This window comes from Camellia sinensis, chromosome 15 (assembly GCF_055761805.1).
Source record: "Camellia sinensis isolate YWXY chromosome 15, ASM5576180v1, whole genome shotgun sequence".
NCBI classification, from domain to species: Eukaryota; Viridiplantae; Streptophyta; class Magnoliopsida; order Ericales; family Theaceae; genus Camellia; species Camellia sinensis.
In genome coordinates, this window is record NC_138975.1 from 26,561,679 (window position 1) to 26,577,976 (window position 16,298).

The 16,298-nt window shown below is 41.1% G+C and overlaps 1 protein-coding gene across 1 annotated transcript; it reads left to right on the plus strand.

Annotated features, from left to right (window-relative positions):
- Positions 1–607: 607 nt before the first annotated feature.
- LOC145812873 (uncharacterized) lies at positions 608–1,405 on the plus strand. Its single transcript, XM_082908098.1, has one exon. The coding sequence runs from the start codon at positions 608–610 to the stop codon at positions 1,403–1,405; it is 798 nt and encodes a 265-aa protein (XP_082764224.1).
- The last annotated feature ends 14,893 nt before the right edge of the window (positions 1,406–16,298 follow it).

A 16,298-nucleotide genomic window follows, 5' to 3' on the forward strand; every position in this document is an offset into this window, starting at 1 on the left:
ATTCAGAACTGGTGGTAAAGCAACTCCGTAGAGAGTACATTGCTAAGAAAACAAGTCTCATCCCTTATCGTGAAAAGGCTGATCAATTAATTTCACAATTCAGGAAAACACATATTTTCCACGTGAAGAGAAGAACAAATAGTCGAGCGGATTCACTAGCAAGTTTGGCTGCATCACTCACCCTACTAGATAGCAAAACAATTACTATCACAGTAGGCGAAAAAATGGTGTTTCAACCTTTAAAAGAGGTTTTTGGCTTGGTTCCAATCTTGGTCATTACCACGAAAGGAGAAAGTAAGGAGGATTGGCGAGAACCATTCATAGCTCACCTTCAACATGGTAGGCTATCTGAAGATATAGTAAAAAGAATTGAAGTGAGACATAGGGCTACCAAATTCATCCTATAGAAAAATGGGTTATACGAAAGGTCTTTGAATGGAATGTACATGTGGTGTATAGCCAAGGAGCGTATTCAAGAGGTAATGGTAGAAATACACGTAGGTGTATGTGGGGCACACCAAAGTGGTCCTAAATTACATATGTACCTAAAACAGTTGGGATACTATTGGCTGACTATGATTGCAGATTGCATAAATTATGCTCGAAGATGCCAAGTCTGCCAATTCCATGGAAACTTTCTCCACCAACCCCCAGAGCCTTTACATTTAACAACTTGTTCTTGGCCATTTACAGCATGGGATATGGACATTATTGGTTCTTTTGTACCTCCATCTTCAGCAAGATATCGACACATTTAGCTGCTACTAACTATTTTTCAAAATGGGCAAAGGCCGTGGCTTTAAAGGATATAAAAAGCACAGTTGTCTCTGAGTTCACCCGAACCCATATCATTTATAGGTTCGGGATTCCAGAAAGTGTCATCATGGACAATGGACATCCGTTCAGGAGTGATGCTTTGAACAAGTTATTTGCCAAGTACAAAATCAAAAACAACCATTCATCAAGATATCATGCACCAGCCAATGGTTTGGCAGAAGCTTTTAATAAAACATTGTGCAAAATTCTCAAGAATATGGTGGATAAGAACAAAAGAGCTTGGCACGAAAAGTTACAAGAAGCTTTGTGGGCTTATCGAACTTCGCACAGAACTCCTACTCAAGAAACCCCTTATTCGTTGGTTTTTGGAGGAGAAACAGTGTTACCACTTGAGGTTCAAATACCATCATTGCGAGTGGCAATGCAAGAGTCCTTAACAGAAGATGAAAGTGTAAGAGTGAGGTTGGATGAGCTCGGGACCCTAGATGAAAGAAGATTGTATGCTCAACAGAGCTTGGAGTTCTACCAACAAAGGATGGCAAATGCATTCAATAAAAGAGTGAGGCTTCGCTCCTTTAAAAAAATAAACTTGGTACTAATGCTTAGAACACCCATAGTAGTCTCATGAAGAACTAAAGGAAAGCTTGAGCCCAAATGGGATGGACCTTATGTGATTGAGGCGGTTTATTCTAATAGGGCCTATTTGTTGATAATGATGGATGGTGACAGAATCATTCCCCCAACCAATGTAAGGTTCTTGAAGAGATATTACCCTTAAGAAAGCCTGCTAGGTTGAAAACCCGAAAGGGTGGCCTAGGCAAAAGTTAGGGAGACCCAAAAAAAAAAAAAATCACCAACGGTATTGTATGTGGTTAAACTGCTAAAATACCCCACCGAAATCTAAGGTGGTAAAACATTGGATACTCCTGGCCCGCAAGAGTATAAACTGTGTATAGCCAAACATAAGTCGAAGACCACCAATGGTGTTATATGTGGTTAAATTGCTAAAATACCCCACCAAAATCTAAGGTGGTAAAACATTGGACACTCCTGGCTCGCAAGAGTATAAATTGTGTACGGCCAAACGAAAAAAAAAAAAGAAAGAGGGTCAGTGAAGACAAAATGTCATAATATAAAGAAATTGATGAAAGCCCCTTGTTAAGGAATCAAGTCGTTGGAGGTGATAGACACATTCACCGCCAAGGAATCAAGCCGTTGGGGTGACGGACACATTCACCGCCAAGGAATCAAGCCGTTGGGGTGATAAACACATTCACCGCCAAGAAATTAAGCCATTGGGGTGACGAACACAATCACTGCCAAGGAATCAAGCCGTTGGGGTGACGGACATATTCACTGCCAAGGAATCAAACCATTGGGGTGATGGACACAATCACTGCTAAGGAATTAAGTCATTAGGGTGAAGAACACAATCACTGCCAAGGAATCAAGCCATTGGGGTGAAAGACACAATCACTGCCAAGGAATCAAGCCATTGGGGTGAACGACACAATCACTGCCAAGGAATCAAACCGTTGGGGTGACGGACACAATCACTGCCAAGGAAACAAGCCGTTGGAGTAACGGACACAATCACTGCCAAAGAATCAAGTCGTTAGGGTGAAGGACACAATCATTGCCAAGGAATCAAGCCATTGGGGTGACGGACACAATCACTGCCAAGGAATCAAACCGTTGGGGTGATGGACACAATCACTGCCAAGGAATCAAGCTGTTGGGGTGACGAACACAATCACTACCAAATAATCAAGTCGTTGGGGTGACGAACACAATCACTGCCAAGGAATCAAGCCATTGGAGTGAAAGGACACAATCAATGCCAAGGATTCAAGCTACTCATTGCCATTAGGTTGGAAAGGGCGATGATACCTGCAAACAAACTCTGACGCCTTGTGTGTTGCTTGCAAAAGAGATAAAAAGACATGAAACAATTAGTCATCATGATTCGTACAATTAAAATTCCCTTGACGAATCACGAGGGGGCAAGGTTGATTCGATTTTTTTTTTTTTTTTTTAAAAAAGTTTTGTTCAAATTGGGCCAATTATACAAGGGGCTGCTACTAATACAAAATAAAATAAAAGGCATCAGGCTTAAAAAATAAAAAATAAAAAGAGTTTGTTCATATTTTTTTAGCAAAATCTGCTAAATAAACAAATATGTATTGTTACATAAAAGGGTATAGCAGGTTTTTTCTTTTTAAAGAAGAAAGGTCTTGTTAGGCCAAGGGATGCCACCGCATGCAAAATTTATGAGCGTGACATCCATGAAGTTAGTATAGGTGTTAAAATGTTCTTTTGGCAGCAACAAAAAAAACTGGCAATAGCAAAAAAAAAGGGGCTACAGCCCTTTTTTTTTTTTATAAAAGAAGGCAGTAGGTTATGATTCATCCTTTCAAGAAGGGTCTCTGTTGGGACTACTTGGACTTAGGGACTAGTAAAAAAAAAAAATTGTATGGGAAGGGCTGTCACATGGCAATACACATGCTGAAAGAAAATATTTTATGAAGAAGAAAGCATACCCGATTTAAAGGAGTTTAAAGGGATTCTTTTGTGTCTTCTTTAAAGTGTAAGAACAGCTTTTGTTGGAAAGAGAAGAAAGATAATGGCTGGAAAGTTGCTGTTGGAAATATGCTAGAAGAATAAAGATTTTCTGGAAACAAAAAATATGCTGGGAGAAACAATGGTGCAGGAAAAAATATATACGGGTTGTATGCATGAATAGGTGTTATATAAAGTAAAAAGTCTTACTTAAGAAAAGAGTTAGTGGTCTTTTAAAACACTCTAAAGAAGGAAGAGTTTATGTAGGATTTGAAATACTCCAAAGAAGTAAGAGTTTGTGTAGGATTAGAAATCCTACCAATGTCAATCCATCCTATTCCATTTAGACAAACTCCTAAAAAATATATATATAGATATATCTGCTGTAAAAAATCTGATCCTAAAAATTTTTAAAATAAAAATAAAAAAAGTGGCAAGTTGGAGGCTCATAAAAGAAAATGCCCAATTAAAAATGGTGGCCTAGAAATGAAAGGTCCATGATGGCCTAGAAAAATCCATGATGGCCTAGAAAAACTCTGCTGTAAAAAATGGTGGCAAGTTAGAGGCCCACAAAAGAAAAGGCCCAATTAAAAAAAATGGTGGCCTAGAAAAGGAAAGGTCTATGATGGCCTAGAAAAAATCTGCTGTAAAAAAAATGGTAGCAAGTTGGAAGCCCACAAAAGAAAAGGCCCAATTAAAAATGGTGGCGATGGTCTAGAAAAACCCATGATGGCCTAGAAAAAAATCTGCTATAAAAAATTTTTTAAAAAAATGGTGGTAAGTTAGAGGCCTGCAAAAGGAAAGGTGCAATTAAATCTTTGGACCTTACCCATGACCCCCTTTATGGGAAAAAAAAAGAAAAAAGAAAAGGCCGAAGTCCATTAAAAAGGGGCCTATGCAACCAAAATAATAAAAGGCCCATGGACTATAAGGAGCAATCAACCCATTTTAAAAAAAAAAATACAAAACCTAAAAAGTAGCAGAAAGGGACTAAGGCCAAGAAATAATCCCATCCAAGACCTAAAGAGGATCTAGAAAAAAGTGCCAATTCATCGTGACTCGCACAGTTAAGAAAATTCACTTGTGCATGTCACGAGGGGGCATTTACTAGCACATAAATTTCAACCAAATTTATGTTTAAAATTCAAATTCAGCCAATGACACACATAGAGCCTATGATAGGAATGTTGTAGGTAATCACTTCCTAAAAAAGATCAATATGATCCGTTGAAGTACATAAATAAAGCAACGTCGTATCTCAACGATGTTATTCAAGATGCTCAAATGACACGTGGAGCCTACAAAAGACAACACCTGTAGAGCCTATAGCAAGGATACCACACAGGATGAAACCCCAAAGATCAATCCGGTTAATCAGATATAGCGCTATTATTCAAAATTCAAACGGCGCTATCGTTCAATTTGAAATTCAAATTGAGGATGAGGCATTCTTATCACTTGGATGACCCTCTATATATACGAGGACCATCACACAAAATCAGGGATCAGAAAATTAGAAATGAGAAGATCAGAGAGGGAGAGAAAGAAATTAAGAGCTAAAGAAGTCGTTACAAGAAAGAATAAGAGAAGCCTAGAGAACTCAACAGCCTACGCTACAAACGCAAAATGGTGATGAATAGGTAAAAAGTTCCAAACCCAAGAATTGTACTTTGTATTCAAGGGTTCAAACCCATAACAATTTCAATAAAATATTTATTTTTCTTAAATTTTCTTTTGTTGTTTATTTTGTTCTTCATTAATCGAAGGTTTCATTTATAAAATGTGTAATTAACGATCTGAAATACAGATTGGAAATAGAAACCTGCTGTTCAAATAATCAACACTGTTTAGTCAAAAAACTAAACAGTGGACATTTGTAATATAAAATTTTGAAATGTGTTGAAACAGTTCATGTTTTAAAATTTGTGTCTACAGTACGTCACCATTCATTTGTGCCATAAAATGTAGATATATTGAAAAACAAAACAAAAATAAACAAATAATTGTTTTACAACATTCACTCCATTTATATTTTGGTTTGTAAGATGAACAAATAAAATTTCATTTATTAAATGTAATTACAAATGATACAAATATAGTAATATTGTTCTTTACTAATAAAATAAATTCAAAACATTATTCCTATTTTGACAAAGTCAATATCATTATCATAATATTATAAACAAAAATTAAACAAATATAATATTTACATATCCAAAAAAAAAAAGGTAATCTTCATATCCTTGAAAAGCGTGTATCGCTATAGTACATCAATAATATCTATGGAAGTTAATACCCAAATTGAGTTTTTATAAGTTCCTTGTAATTGCTAGAATCGGCCTTATATATTGTCTATACAAATTATAATGGGGTTTCATAAATATGCTCTTCAAATGCTTTGATGATGACACACTGCAATACAAGTAAAAATCAGTAAGTAATATCACATATTGAATTCATAGTAATCATTAGTGGATAGTGTAGAAAATACTTCATAGTAACTCACTAACATTAGTATATAAGATACTTTCCAATTATGAAATTTATATATGGTAAAACAATGAAATGAAAGAAGCTAATAGCACCACCACAAAAAGAATAGTAAATAAGGAAAAAAGAAAAAAAGGAATTATACTACACTCTGCTTTTGGTTTTTTATTTCCTTCCCATGCTTCAATCAAAACTAGTTTCTTCTATTTTCTGTTATAATATGAAGCAAAAAATAAAATACCTAAATCTAATCATCATCTTAGTGATTACCCTAATACTTAAAAAGCAATCCCCTATGTTTTACCTCTGTTAGTTGCATTTGTTGATTTTTTTTTAGCACAGGATCTGAAACCCTATCACAAATTCAAAAAAAATTACATATTTATAAACAGTGATATAATATATATATATGGATGTTAAAGGCTTTGGAGTGAATCAAAGTTAGTTAATATAACATGATAGATTATCCCTTAACCTTAAGAAAACAATTGCCTAAATCAAGGATCAATAGAACATGAAGGAATTAGAGCTTGTTGATCAATCAATGGTTGGTTCTTAGGCTTAGCATACACAATTAATATTAACCCTAGGACTCCATTCTTGATGGGAGTCTTTTGTTAATTGGTTTCAGAGAATATTTTCTTGAAACAAACAAATCATTATCCATCTAGAGCAAGAATTGTGAGTTGAAAAACTATAAACCCTAACAAAGAGTGGCAAAGTCCAAGTACATAATGGACGAGATTGGAGAAAGACACAAAAATTGCAAAGATATGTTAGAGAGAGAGAGAGAGAGATTTGGTGTAACAATCCAGATTTTTAATTATTCTGTAAAATTTATATTAATATTATTTAATCACAGTTAGGAAAATATACGATTTATTTTGTATTAGTATGTGTAATTTTGTAAAATAATATAATTATTAAGAATTTAGGAGTCAAAGTATAAATAATAATATTGATAATAATAAATAATAATAATAATAATAATAATAGGTGTGGTAGTAAAATAAATAATTAATTTTTTATGAATATATGATAAAGTATAATTTAATTATGAATTAATTATGTTTATATAGTTATATTAAAATATTAGATCAAAGTGTAATTATTTTAAATATCTGTTAAAAATAAGTATAAATCTTTATAATTTATTATTGAATCTGTCGGAAAGATTTGCGTGGGCTACGTAATGCTCAACTCCCTATTTTAAAGAAAAGGAAAAGAAGGAAAGAAAGAAAAGAAATAAGAGAGAAATGAAGGAGAAAGAAAAGATAGAAGGAAGGAAAAAACAACGAAAGCTAAGAGGGTCTTAGTAGTGGAAAGAAAGAGTAAGGTATTACTCTTAAGATGAGTTATATTATACCTTGAGTCACCATAATATATTTTACATATGTTTTGACTTACCATATTTATTTTATACAAGTTATGTTTTATAAACTATTATAAATTATATAAATATTTCAGTTACATTGATTAATTTTTTAACCCTATTTGCTAAAATGAAACACATGGATATATTTGTTTATATTTTAAAGAATATTTGGCTATAATCTTATAAACAATTATATTTTGCAAGTACCACCACGGGAGTCTCACGTCTTGGGGGACTTAAATAACCATTGGCCTCTGTTTGACTACTTTGTGGTCCTCTATTTGTCATGGATCCATTGACCTCTGTTATGTACAGAATAAAGTGATGTACGGAGCTAAGTGCTACACTATTGTGGGAGCCACCTCTAGAGTTCGTACGAGCCACCTCGTGAATCCGTACCTCTGTTCTAACTGTCACTCTTGTAACCTGAGAGGGTAATTTTTAGGAAAAATTAGGCCGAGCTATGAGAAGGACTTTATGGCCCAAAGTATGAAGAACTGGGTAAAAAGGCCGAAAAGTTACTCCGGCCCAAGAATTGTAAAGTTACTCCGGCCCAAGAGAGATGAAGTTACTCCGGCCAAGAGAAATAAAGTTACTCTGGTCCAAGAATTGTAAAGTTACTCCGGTCCGGGCAACTTGGAGTTAGGCCGGTCTCAGAGTTAGTCCGGTCATGACGTATTCTGGGTAGATCGGTCGAAACCTTGCTATTCGGTAGCTCGGTCCAAACACACCATGGGTTGAACAGGAGAGAACCAAGATAAGGAGTAAGAGGAAGAACCGAACTAAAGATAGTTCGGCCTACTCTATGGCTCAGCATAGCTAGTATTATTTCGGTCATATGGTAGTTCGGCCATGGTAAAAACCATCTCACTTGGTTTAAGCAGTGAGGGGGGTGTTGAGGGATAAGCATTATCTTTCAGGAGTATGAATCCTAGGAAGACTCTGCATGGAGGAATAGAAGTCCTACTAGGATTGTGCCACTCAAAACCTATAAAAGCTCACAAACATCGCCTTGGAGGAGGTAACACACAACTTTACTTTCTGAATACAAAGAGCTTTGTCTATTTGTCAAGTTTGCTGACTTAGACATCGGAGAGGTTTCCGGCACACACCCGCCGGCTAGCTCACGTTTGTGTTTTCAGGTGACAAAGCGACGTCGTACGGAGGAGCACAGACTTAGTCAACAGGATTATACGAGAAGAATTATTTCTTTCCCGTACAATTGGCACCGTCTGTGGGAATAACAGACAGAACAAAACCTCTTGATTAAAGCTTCTCCCCTTTATGATCAACGGCACACATTGAAGAATTGCCGCAGTCCGCCGTCAATGGACTAACTCCAGATGGGGGCGCAAGGCGTGAAGGATTACCCTCTGTCCCTCCCATGGCGGACTTAGAGCCCCAACGACATAACACCAGGAGGGATACTAGGGGGAGGCGAACTAACAGCCCCCGTTACTCTCATTCTCAAGTCCTGACAGGCAAAGGCGGAGGATTGACCCTCAAGCTCTGGAAGATCGCATGAAAGAGCAAGATGAATTGATAAGAAAGATGGCGGCGGACATGGAGGCCTTGAAACGCCAGATGAAGAAAAAATAAGTGGCGACAGGAGAGGGGCGCAAAAACAAGACGCCCCCTTGCCACTCCGAAAATCGTAGTAGGAATACTACACCCTCGCAAGGAGAGAGCAGAAGCCTCAGGACAGGCGACACTCAATCCTGGTCTTCCAGAACTCGTCACTCCAGGTCTGAGAGAACGAGATCTGAAAGATCATACACTGAAGGAAGCACGTATTGGCCCTCGCATTCGCACCAAACCAGATCTAGCCAAACGGAATTACCCAGATCATCCGACTTACGAACCGTGCTCGAGGAGAAAGCACGATGCAAGGAGGATGCCAGGGCGCGGGATCCGCACAGAGTTTCTGCCTTACAGCGGTTGGCTCCTCGGACGCATGGAAGCGTCGAGGTTGGAATGCCAATACCGCGCCCTACCTACGAACCAATGGACAAGGCTACAGACTTCACCATTTGTTCCGGCGATTGAAAACGCGCCCCTACCATCAGGCTTTCTTCAGCCAAAATTCACTACATATGAAGGGAAGACGGATCCCTACTCACACTTGAGCCACTTTCGCTAAGTCATGGCTGTATACAGGCGAAACGAGGCCTTAATGTGCATACTCTTCCCATCAAGTCTTGGCGACCTAGGCTTAACGTGGTTCGAGAAACTACCAGAAGGCAGCATAGCCTCTTGGGCACAATTGGCAGAAGCCTTCGTGACAAGGTTCCGAACAAACACTAAAACCTCGGTGGATATCGACCAGCTATTCTCCATCGACATGGGCAATAAAGAGACCCTAAGATCCTACAACAGTCGCTACTGGGAGACATTTAATCAGATTGGGGACTGCCCCACCAATCTCGCCATCGTACAGTATAAAAGAGGCCTTCCAGTTGGGAACAGACTAAGGGACTCGATCACCATGACGCCACCCCTCACTATGGAAGCCCTGATGGAAAGAGTGCATCAGCACATCAGGGTAGAAGAGGATGGCGCACGTGCCAAAGCAAAATCTAGTGCGACCGCAATGCTAGAAAAGAAGACCTCAGCGAGGGTCAATGCGGTAGATCGTCAGAGCAGAAACGGACGTGGCAGACGAGATAACGGAGAAGACCCGGATAAAAGATGGTTGAGAATCCGCACTGCCATAACCACGGTGTTCAAGAAACCGATATATCGGATTCTGAGCGAAATAAGAGATAAGCCTTTCGTCAAGTGGCCAGCCAAGCTAGGAGAAGCTCAGAAGGACTATGACGAAAGATCGCGGTGCACCTTCCACAAAGAAAAGGGGCACCGAACTGAGAATTGCACACCATTAAGACAGCACCTGGAGGAGTTGGTGGCGGCAGGTCACTTGGACAAATACATTGAAGGAGGGAAGCAGCTAGCCCCCCAGGATCACAATAACCCCAACAGAATGCCAATCGATGCCCCACCTCAAGGCATTATCAATGTGATACATGGAGTCTTTGAACCTGAGCGTGTATGCGAGCTCAGGGGATCAATCAAAAAGGCTGAGCACTTTAGAGAGGTGCTAAGTGCCCAACCTGCCATCAAGAAGGGGAAAACAGAGGCAACAAACGTCATGTCTTTTTCGGATAAAGACTTGGATCGAATATACTGTCCTCACAATGATGCCCTAGTCGTCACTCTCCGAGTCAAGGATTTTGACGTCAAGCGGATTCTGATTGACCAGGGTAGTTCATGTGAAATCATGTACTATGAGACATTTAAACAATTAAAGCTGCAAGACAAAGACTTGGCGCCTGCCGTATCTCCCCTAATTGGATTCAACTCCATGCCAAAATGGCCCGTCGGTAAGATAATTCTCCCAGTTAGAGCAGGAAGCGTGACAAAACAAGTGGAGTTCTGGGTATTGAAGGTCCCCTCGACTTACAACATCATCTTGGGCAGAACATGGCTGCATGCCATGCGATCAGTGGCATCGTCTTACCACCAAGTAATGCGGTTTCCCAATGACACCGGTATAATTGAAGAAGTTTATGGAGATCAGATCATGTCAAAGCAATGTTTCGCCACGGTGAATGGCAGCCGTGCTGCCAAAGGATACGTTCATTCGGTGGAAGAACCTGAAAGCAATGAACTATTCGCGGATGTCGGCAAAGAGGCTGATCAGAAAGCAGTGGAGGACTTGGTGGAGGTAAAAATAGATGAAAAGAACCCGGATAAGTTCTTCTTGCTCGGTTCGTCATTGTCCAGCACTGAGAGATTAGAGGTCTTGGAATTCTTGACCTCTAACATCGAAGTGTTCGCCTGGACACCCTACGACATGCCAGGCATTGATCCAAACTTCATCAGTCACTAACTCAATGTCCACCCATCTGCCAGGCCGGTCATTCAACGCACTCGTCGATCAGCACTTCACCATGCTGAAATAGTGGCGGAAGAAGTAGGTAACCTGCTGGAGGCAGGAGCAATTAGAGAAGTTCACTACCCAAGATGGATCTCCAACACGGTCGTAGTGCCAAAGAAGAATGGCAAATGGCGTGTCTGCGTCGACTACAAAACAGTCAACAAGGCATGCCCAAAAGACAGCTTTCCTCTACCACGGATAGATCAACTGGTAGACCTAACAGCGGGACACAACCGACTTAGCTTTTTGGATGCATACAGAGGCTACCACCAGATCGCCATGCATGAACCAGACCAGGAGGTCACGTCCTTTACGACTCCAAGAGGACTATACTGTTACAAGGTCATGCCCTTTGGCCTGAAGAACGCAGGGGCGACATTCCAACGGATGGTCACCAAGATGTTTGAACCATTGTTAGGCAGAACAATGGAGGCTTACATCGACGACATGGTGGTCAAAAGCAAAGATGAGAATGACCATCTCAAGGACTTAGGAGAGATGTTTGAAATCTTGAAGAAACACAAGTTACGGCTCAACGCATCCAAGTGTGCATTCGGAGTAGGATTTGGCAAATTCTTGGGCTTCCTGGTGACAAACCGAGGTATAGAAGCAGACCCCTCTCAGATCAAAGCAATCCAAGATCTGGAGAGACCAAACTCAGTAAAAGAAGTACAGCATCTCACCGGCATGGCAGCTGCACTCAACCGATTCATAAGTTGGTCGTCAGATAGACTACGACCATTTTTTCATGCTTTGAAGACCAAGTTTGAGTGGGATGAAGAATGCGACCAAGCTCTGGAAAGCTTGAAGGAGTATATGTCTTCCCCACCACTGCTTGTTACCCCAGTACCTGGTGAAGAACTCTTCTTGTACCTGGCAGTCTCTCAACACGCAGTTAGCGCAGTGTTGTTTCGTGCAGAGGGAATCCAACACTTGCCCATCTATTATGTCAGCAAGACATTGCTGGGAGCCGAAACAAGGTATTTGCCACTGGAAAAACTGGCATTAGCCTTGATGATGGCCTCCAGGAAATTGGCACACTACTTTCACGCCCACACCATAGTCGTCCTCACAACTTTCCCACTAAAAGCTTTGTTTGAGAGGGCGAACTTTTCTGGGCAAATTTTGAAGTGGGCAGTAGAGTTGGGACAATTCGACATCAAGTTCCAACCCAAGACCGCAATAAAAGTCCAATCTTTGGCAGACTTCGTCGCAGAGTTTACTCCTGGAAGTCATCATATCTGCCTAGTCGACCTAACTGACACCACCGAATTAGGGATGGAAGTTGACGCCGGAATAGCGCAACCCCTAGTAGAAGGTACTCAGTTAGACTCCAAGGTAGACCAGACTAAAGACAACAAGGAAGAAACAAACCAAGGATCACCAACAGTACAATCAGATGGCGAGGGGCAGACAGTAAGCATGGACCTTGAAGAAAACACCATTCTTGACCCCACGACATCATCTGACCCCTCCACGTGCTGGAAATTGTTCGTTGGAGAGATGTGGAAGCTCTTTGTGGATGGAGCATCCAACCGGCATGGTGCAGAGCTTGGCATAGTCCTCATCTCCCCAGATGGCCTGGTTGTTGAGCAAGCAATCAACCTTGGCTTCCCAGCATCAAACAACGAAGCGGAGTATGAAGCGCTTCTCATAGGACTCAAATCAGCATACTACATGAAGGCCACCGAACTAATGGTCTACAGCGACTCATAGCTGGTGGTAAATCAAATTTCTGGCGACTATGAAGCAAAGGATGATAGGATGGCCAAGTACCAAGAGTTGGTCAGAACAGAAATCAAGAAATTTGAAGTAGTAAGGATAGAGCAAATCGGCAGGGAGGAAAACAGCAGAGCAGACGAACTAGCAGGCTTCGCCTCAATGGCAGATTCCTCCATACCTCATCCACTACTAATCGACTACCTACCTAGACCAAGCATAGAAGACCCCGAAGCAGAAGAGGTATGTTGCACAGAACTAGGCCCCTCTTGGATGGATCCCATCATCTTGTTCTTAAAAGACGGCATCCTACCAGAAGAGAAAAAAGAAGCCAACAGAATACGAGCGAAATCGCAGCGATTTTGGCTCTCCCCATCCTTGGCATTATACAAGAAATCATTTTCAGGACCTTACCTAAAGTGTGTTCACCCCAGCAAAGTGGAAGCATTCTTGTACGAGATACACGAAGGGGTGTGCGGAAGCCATCAAGGAGGAAGATCGCTAGCTTACAGAGCCATTTCGCAAGGATACTGGTGGCCATACATGCAGGCAGACTCAGAAAAATATGTGAAGAAGTGTGAGAAATGCCAAAAATTCGCACACCAAATACATCAACCAGCAAGAGAACTCCTACCATTAACTAGCCCATTGCCTTTCGCAATGTGGGGCTTGGTCATAGTAGGACCACTTCCAACAGCACCCGGCAACAAGAAGTTCTTCCTCGCAGCAACAGACTACTTCACAAAGTGGGTGGAAGCAGAAGCATTGGCATCAATCAAAGAAAAAGATGTGAAGAAGTTCGTTTGGCAGAATATCATCACTCGGTTTAGCATACCAAAAGCCCTAATCTCAGACAATGGTACTCAGTTCAACGGCAGAATCTTCAGAGGCTTTTGTGAAGAGTACAAGATAGAGTTCTACAATTCTACACCGGCGTATCCTCAAGCAAATGGCCAAGCAAAAGCATCAAATAAAGTCGTCTTGGATGGATTGAAGAAAAGGTTAGAGAAGGCAAAAGGCAAGTGGGCGGACGAGCTTCCTCACGTTTTATGGGCTTACCGCACCACACCTCGGCGATCGACAGGAGAGACACCATTCTCCTTAGCCTACGGAATGGAAGCAGTAATCCCACTGGAAATTGGCCTCCCCACAATTCGAAGCAAAAATTTTGATCCAGACTTGAATGGAGAAGCCATAGCACTAGAACTTGACCTTGCGGAAGAAAGAAGGGAAAGAGCACTGGTTCACATTGCCTCCTACCAACGAGAATTAATCAGAAAATACAACAAAACGGTGCATCCAAGACAATTCAAGATCGGAGATTGGGTACTGCGCAAAGTGATGGGAAACACCTTGATACCAGGAGATGGCAAGTTAGGGCCAAACTGGGAAGGTCCTTACAAAGTGGTTGGGTTAGCAGGCAAAGGGGCATACCACCTAGAAGACAAGGACGGCAAAGCAATCCCTAAGCCATGGAACACGGCCAATCTCAAGTTATTTTATTTTTAGCTTTTTTCCTTTCAAACATATGTAATTTCTTTTTCGTCAATAAAACAATCAATTCTTTTCAGCATGCGTTGTTCTCTGTAAAATTTAGCTTTAGTGAAGTTAGGAATATTGCAAACATTATTATTCTAAATTGGCTGAAAAAACTAACTTAGAGGTTGGCTGGAATAAACCAACTTTTTACTCTTCAGCCAAAGTAAGTGTAAGGCTAAAGAGTGGTTGGCTGGAATAAACCAACACCCCTCCTAAGCCCAGGATAAGGATCCAGGCTACAGGACGTTTAGTCGGAATAACCAAACACTTTATTCTAAGTTGGCTGGAAAAACTAACTTAGAAGTTGGCTGGAATAAACCACCTTTTACTCTTCAGCCAAAGTAAGTGTAAAGCTGAAGAGTGGTTGGCTGGAATAAACCAACTCCTGTTACTCTTCAGTCAAAGTAAGTGTAAGGCTAAAGAGTGGTTGGCTGGAATAAACCAACACCCCTCCTAAGCCCAGGATAAGGATCCAGGCTGCAGGACGTTTGGTCAGAATAACCAAACACTTTATTCTAAGTTGGCTGGAAAAACTAACTTAGAGGTTGGCTGGAATAAACCAACTTTTTACTCTTCAGCCAAAGTAAGTGTAAGGCTGAAGAGTGGTTGGCTGGAATAAACCAACTCCTGTTACTCTTCAGCAAGTAAGTGTAAAGCTGAAGAGTGGTTGGCTGGAATAAACCAACTCCTATTACTCTTCAGCCGAAGTAAGGGTATGGCTGAAAAGTAGTTGGCTGGATTAAACCAACTCTTTGTACTCTTCAGCCGAAGTATGGGCATGACTGAAGAGTGGTTGGTTAGATTAAACCAACTCTTGGTACTCTTCAGCCAAAGTAAGGGTATGGCCGAAGAGTGGTTGACTGGATTAAACCAACTCTGAGTACTCCTCAGCCGAAGTAATTATGTCGGCTAAGGAGTGGTTGGCTGGTAAGCATAGTTAGTTTAACCATCTAAAACCGGAATAGCAGTTGGAATAATAGAAGACATTACAAGTGCAAGCATACACATCAACCGAAGTAGGAGTTAATGAAAATTTTCATTCATCCGGAAGCAATTACAGAGGGGCATAGCCCGGTTACAAAAAAAAAAAAAAAAAAGTAAAGTACAAAATCAAGAGAAAAGGTCTTCAATTTCGGCATCAAAGGCAGCATCGGCATCAACATGAAGACCGGCATCAGGCGGGAGCTCATTCTCGGTCGCGAGGGTGGTTTCGGTCGGAACCACGGTTTCACCTGGTCGTTCAAGAGTCAGGTCTTCCACCGTGGGTTCCAGTCGAACTGATTGGTCTACATTGACAACCGGAGTGTCCTCAGAGGCAGAGTCTTCATCAGAGTTTGAGCCTTCAAGAAACTGCTGTTGCATGGCATTAGCATACTCCACAAGGGAGTTCGGTATGAAGTAGGCTGGAGGGTTGAAAACCTCGGTCTGTGGATCATGACCGAGCTTCTCAACAGCTGCCCTCCAGCCGCACTTGAAGAATAGTTCCTCGGCAGCTTCTCACTGCTTGATATAAGCATCCTCTGCCTTCTTGAAGCCTTGCTTTTCGGCACCTTTTGCGCTCTCCTTCAGTTGGGATATTTCGGTATCCTTCTTCTTTTCAAGCTTCACCAACTCGCGCAGGTACTTGTCCTTTAGAGCAATGGCAGCCTTCTGCTTTTCTGCTTCGGCCGAACTAACCAGTCCGGCCAGTCTGCCGTTCTCAACTTGTAGCTCGGCCATTTGCTTTCTAGCCTCTTCTAGCTCAGCCGACTTCACTTCGGCTTCTGCCACGACTTGCCTTGTTGTTTTCCTGAGCTCCTAGCACTTTCCTATGAGTAATGTGGTTTTTCTGAATGGCCTGACAAAACAAAGATTTCCCTTTAGTCGAAGTAAAAGTTGAAAAAAGTAGACAGGAAAACGGCC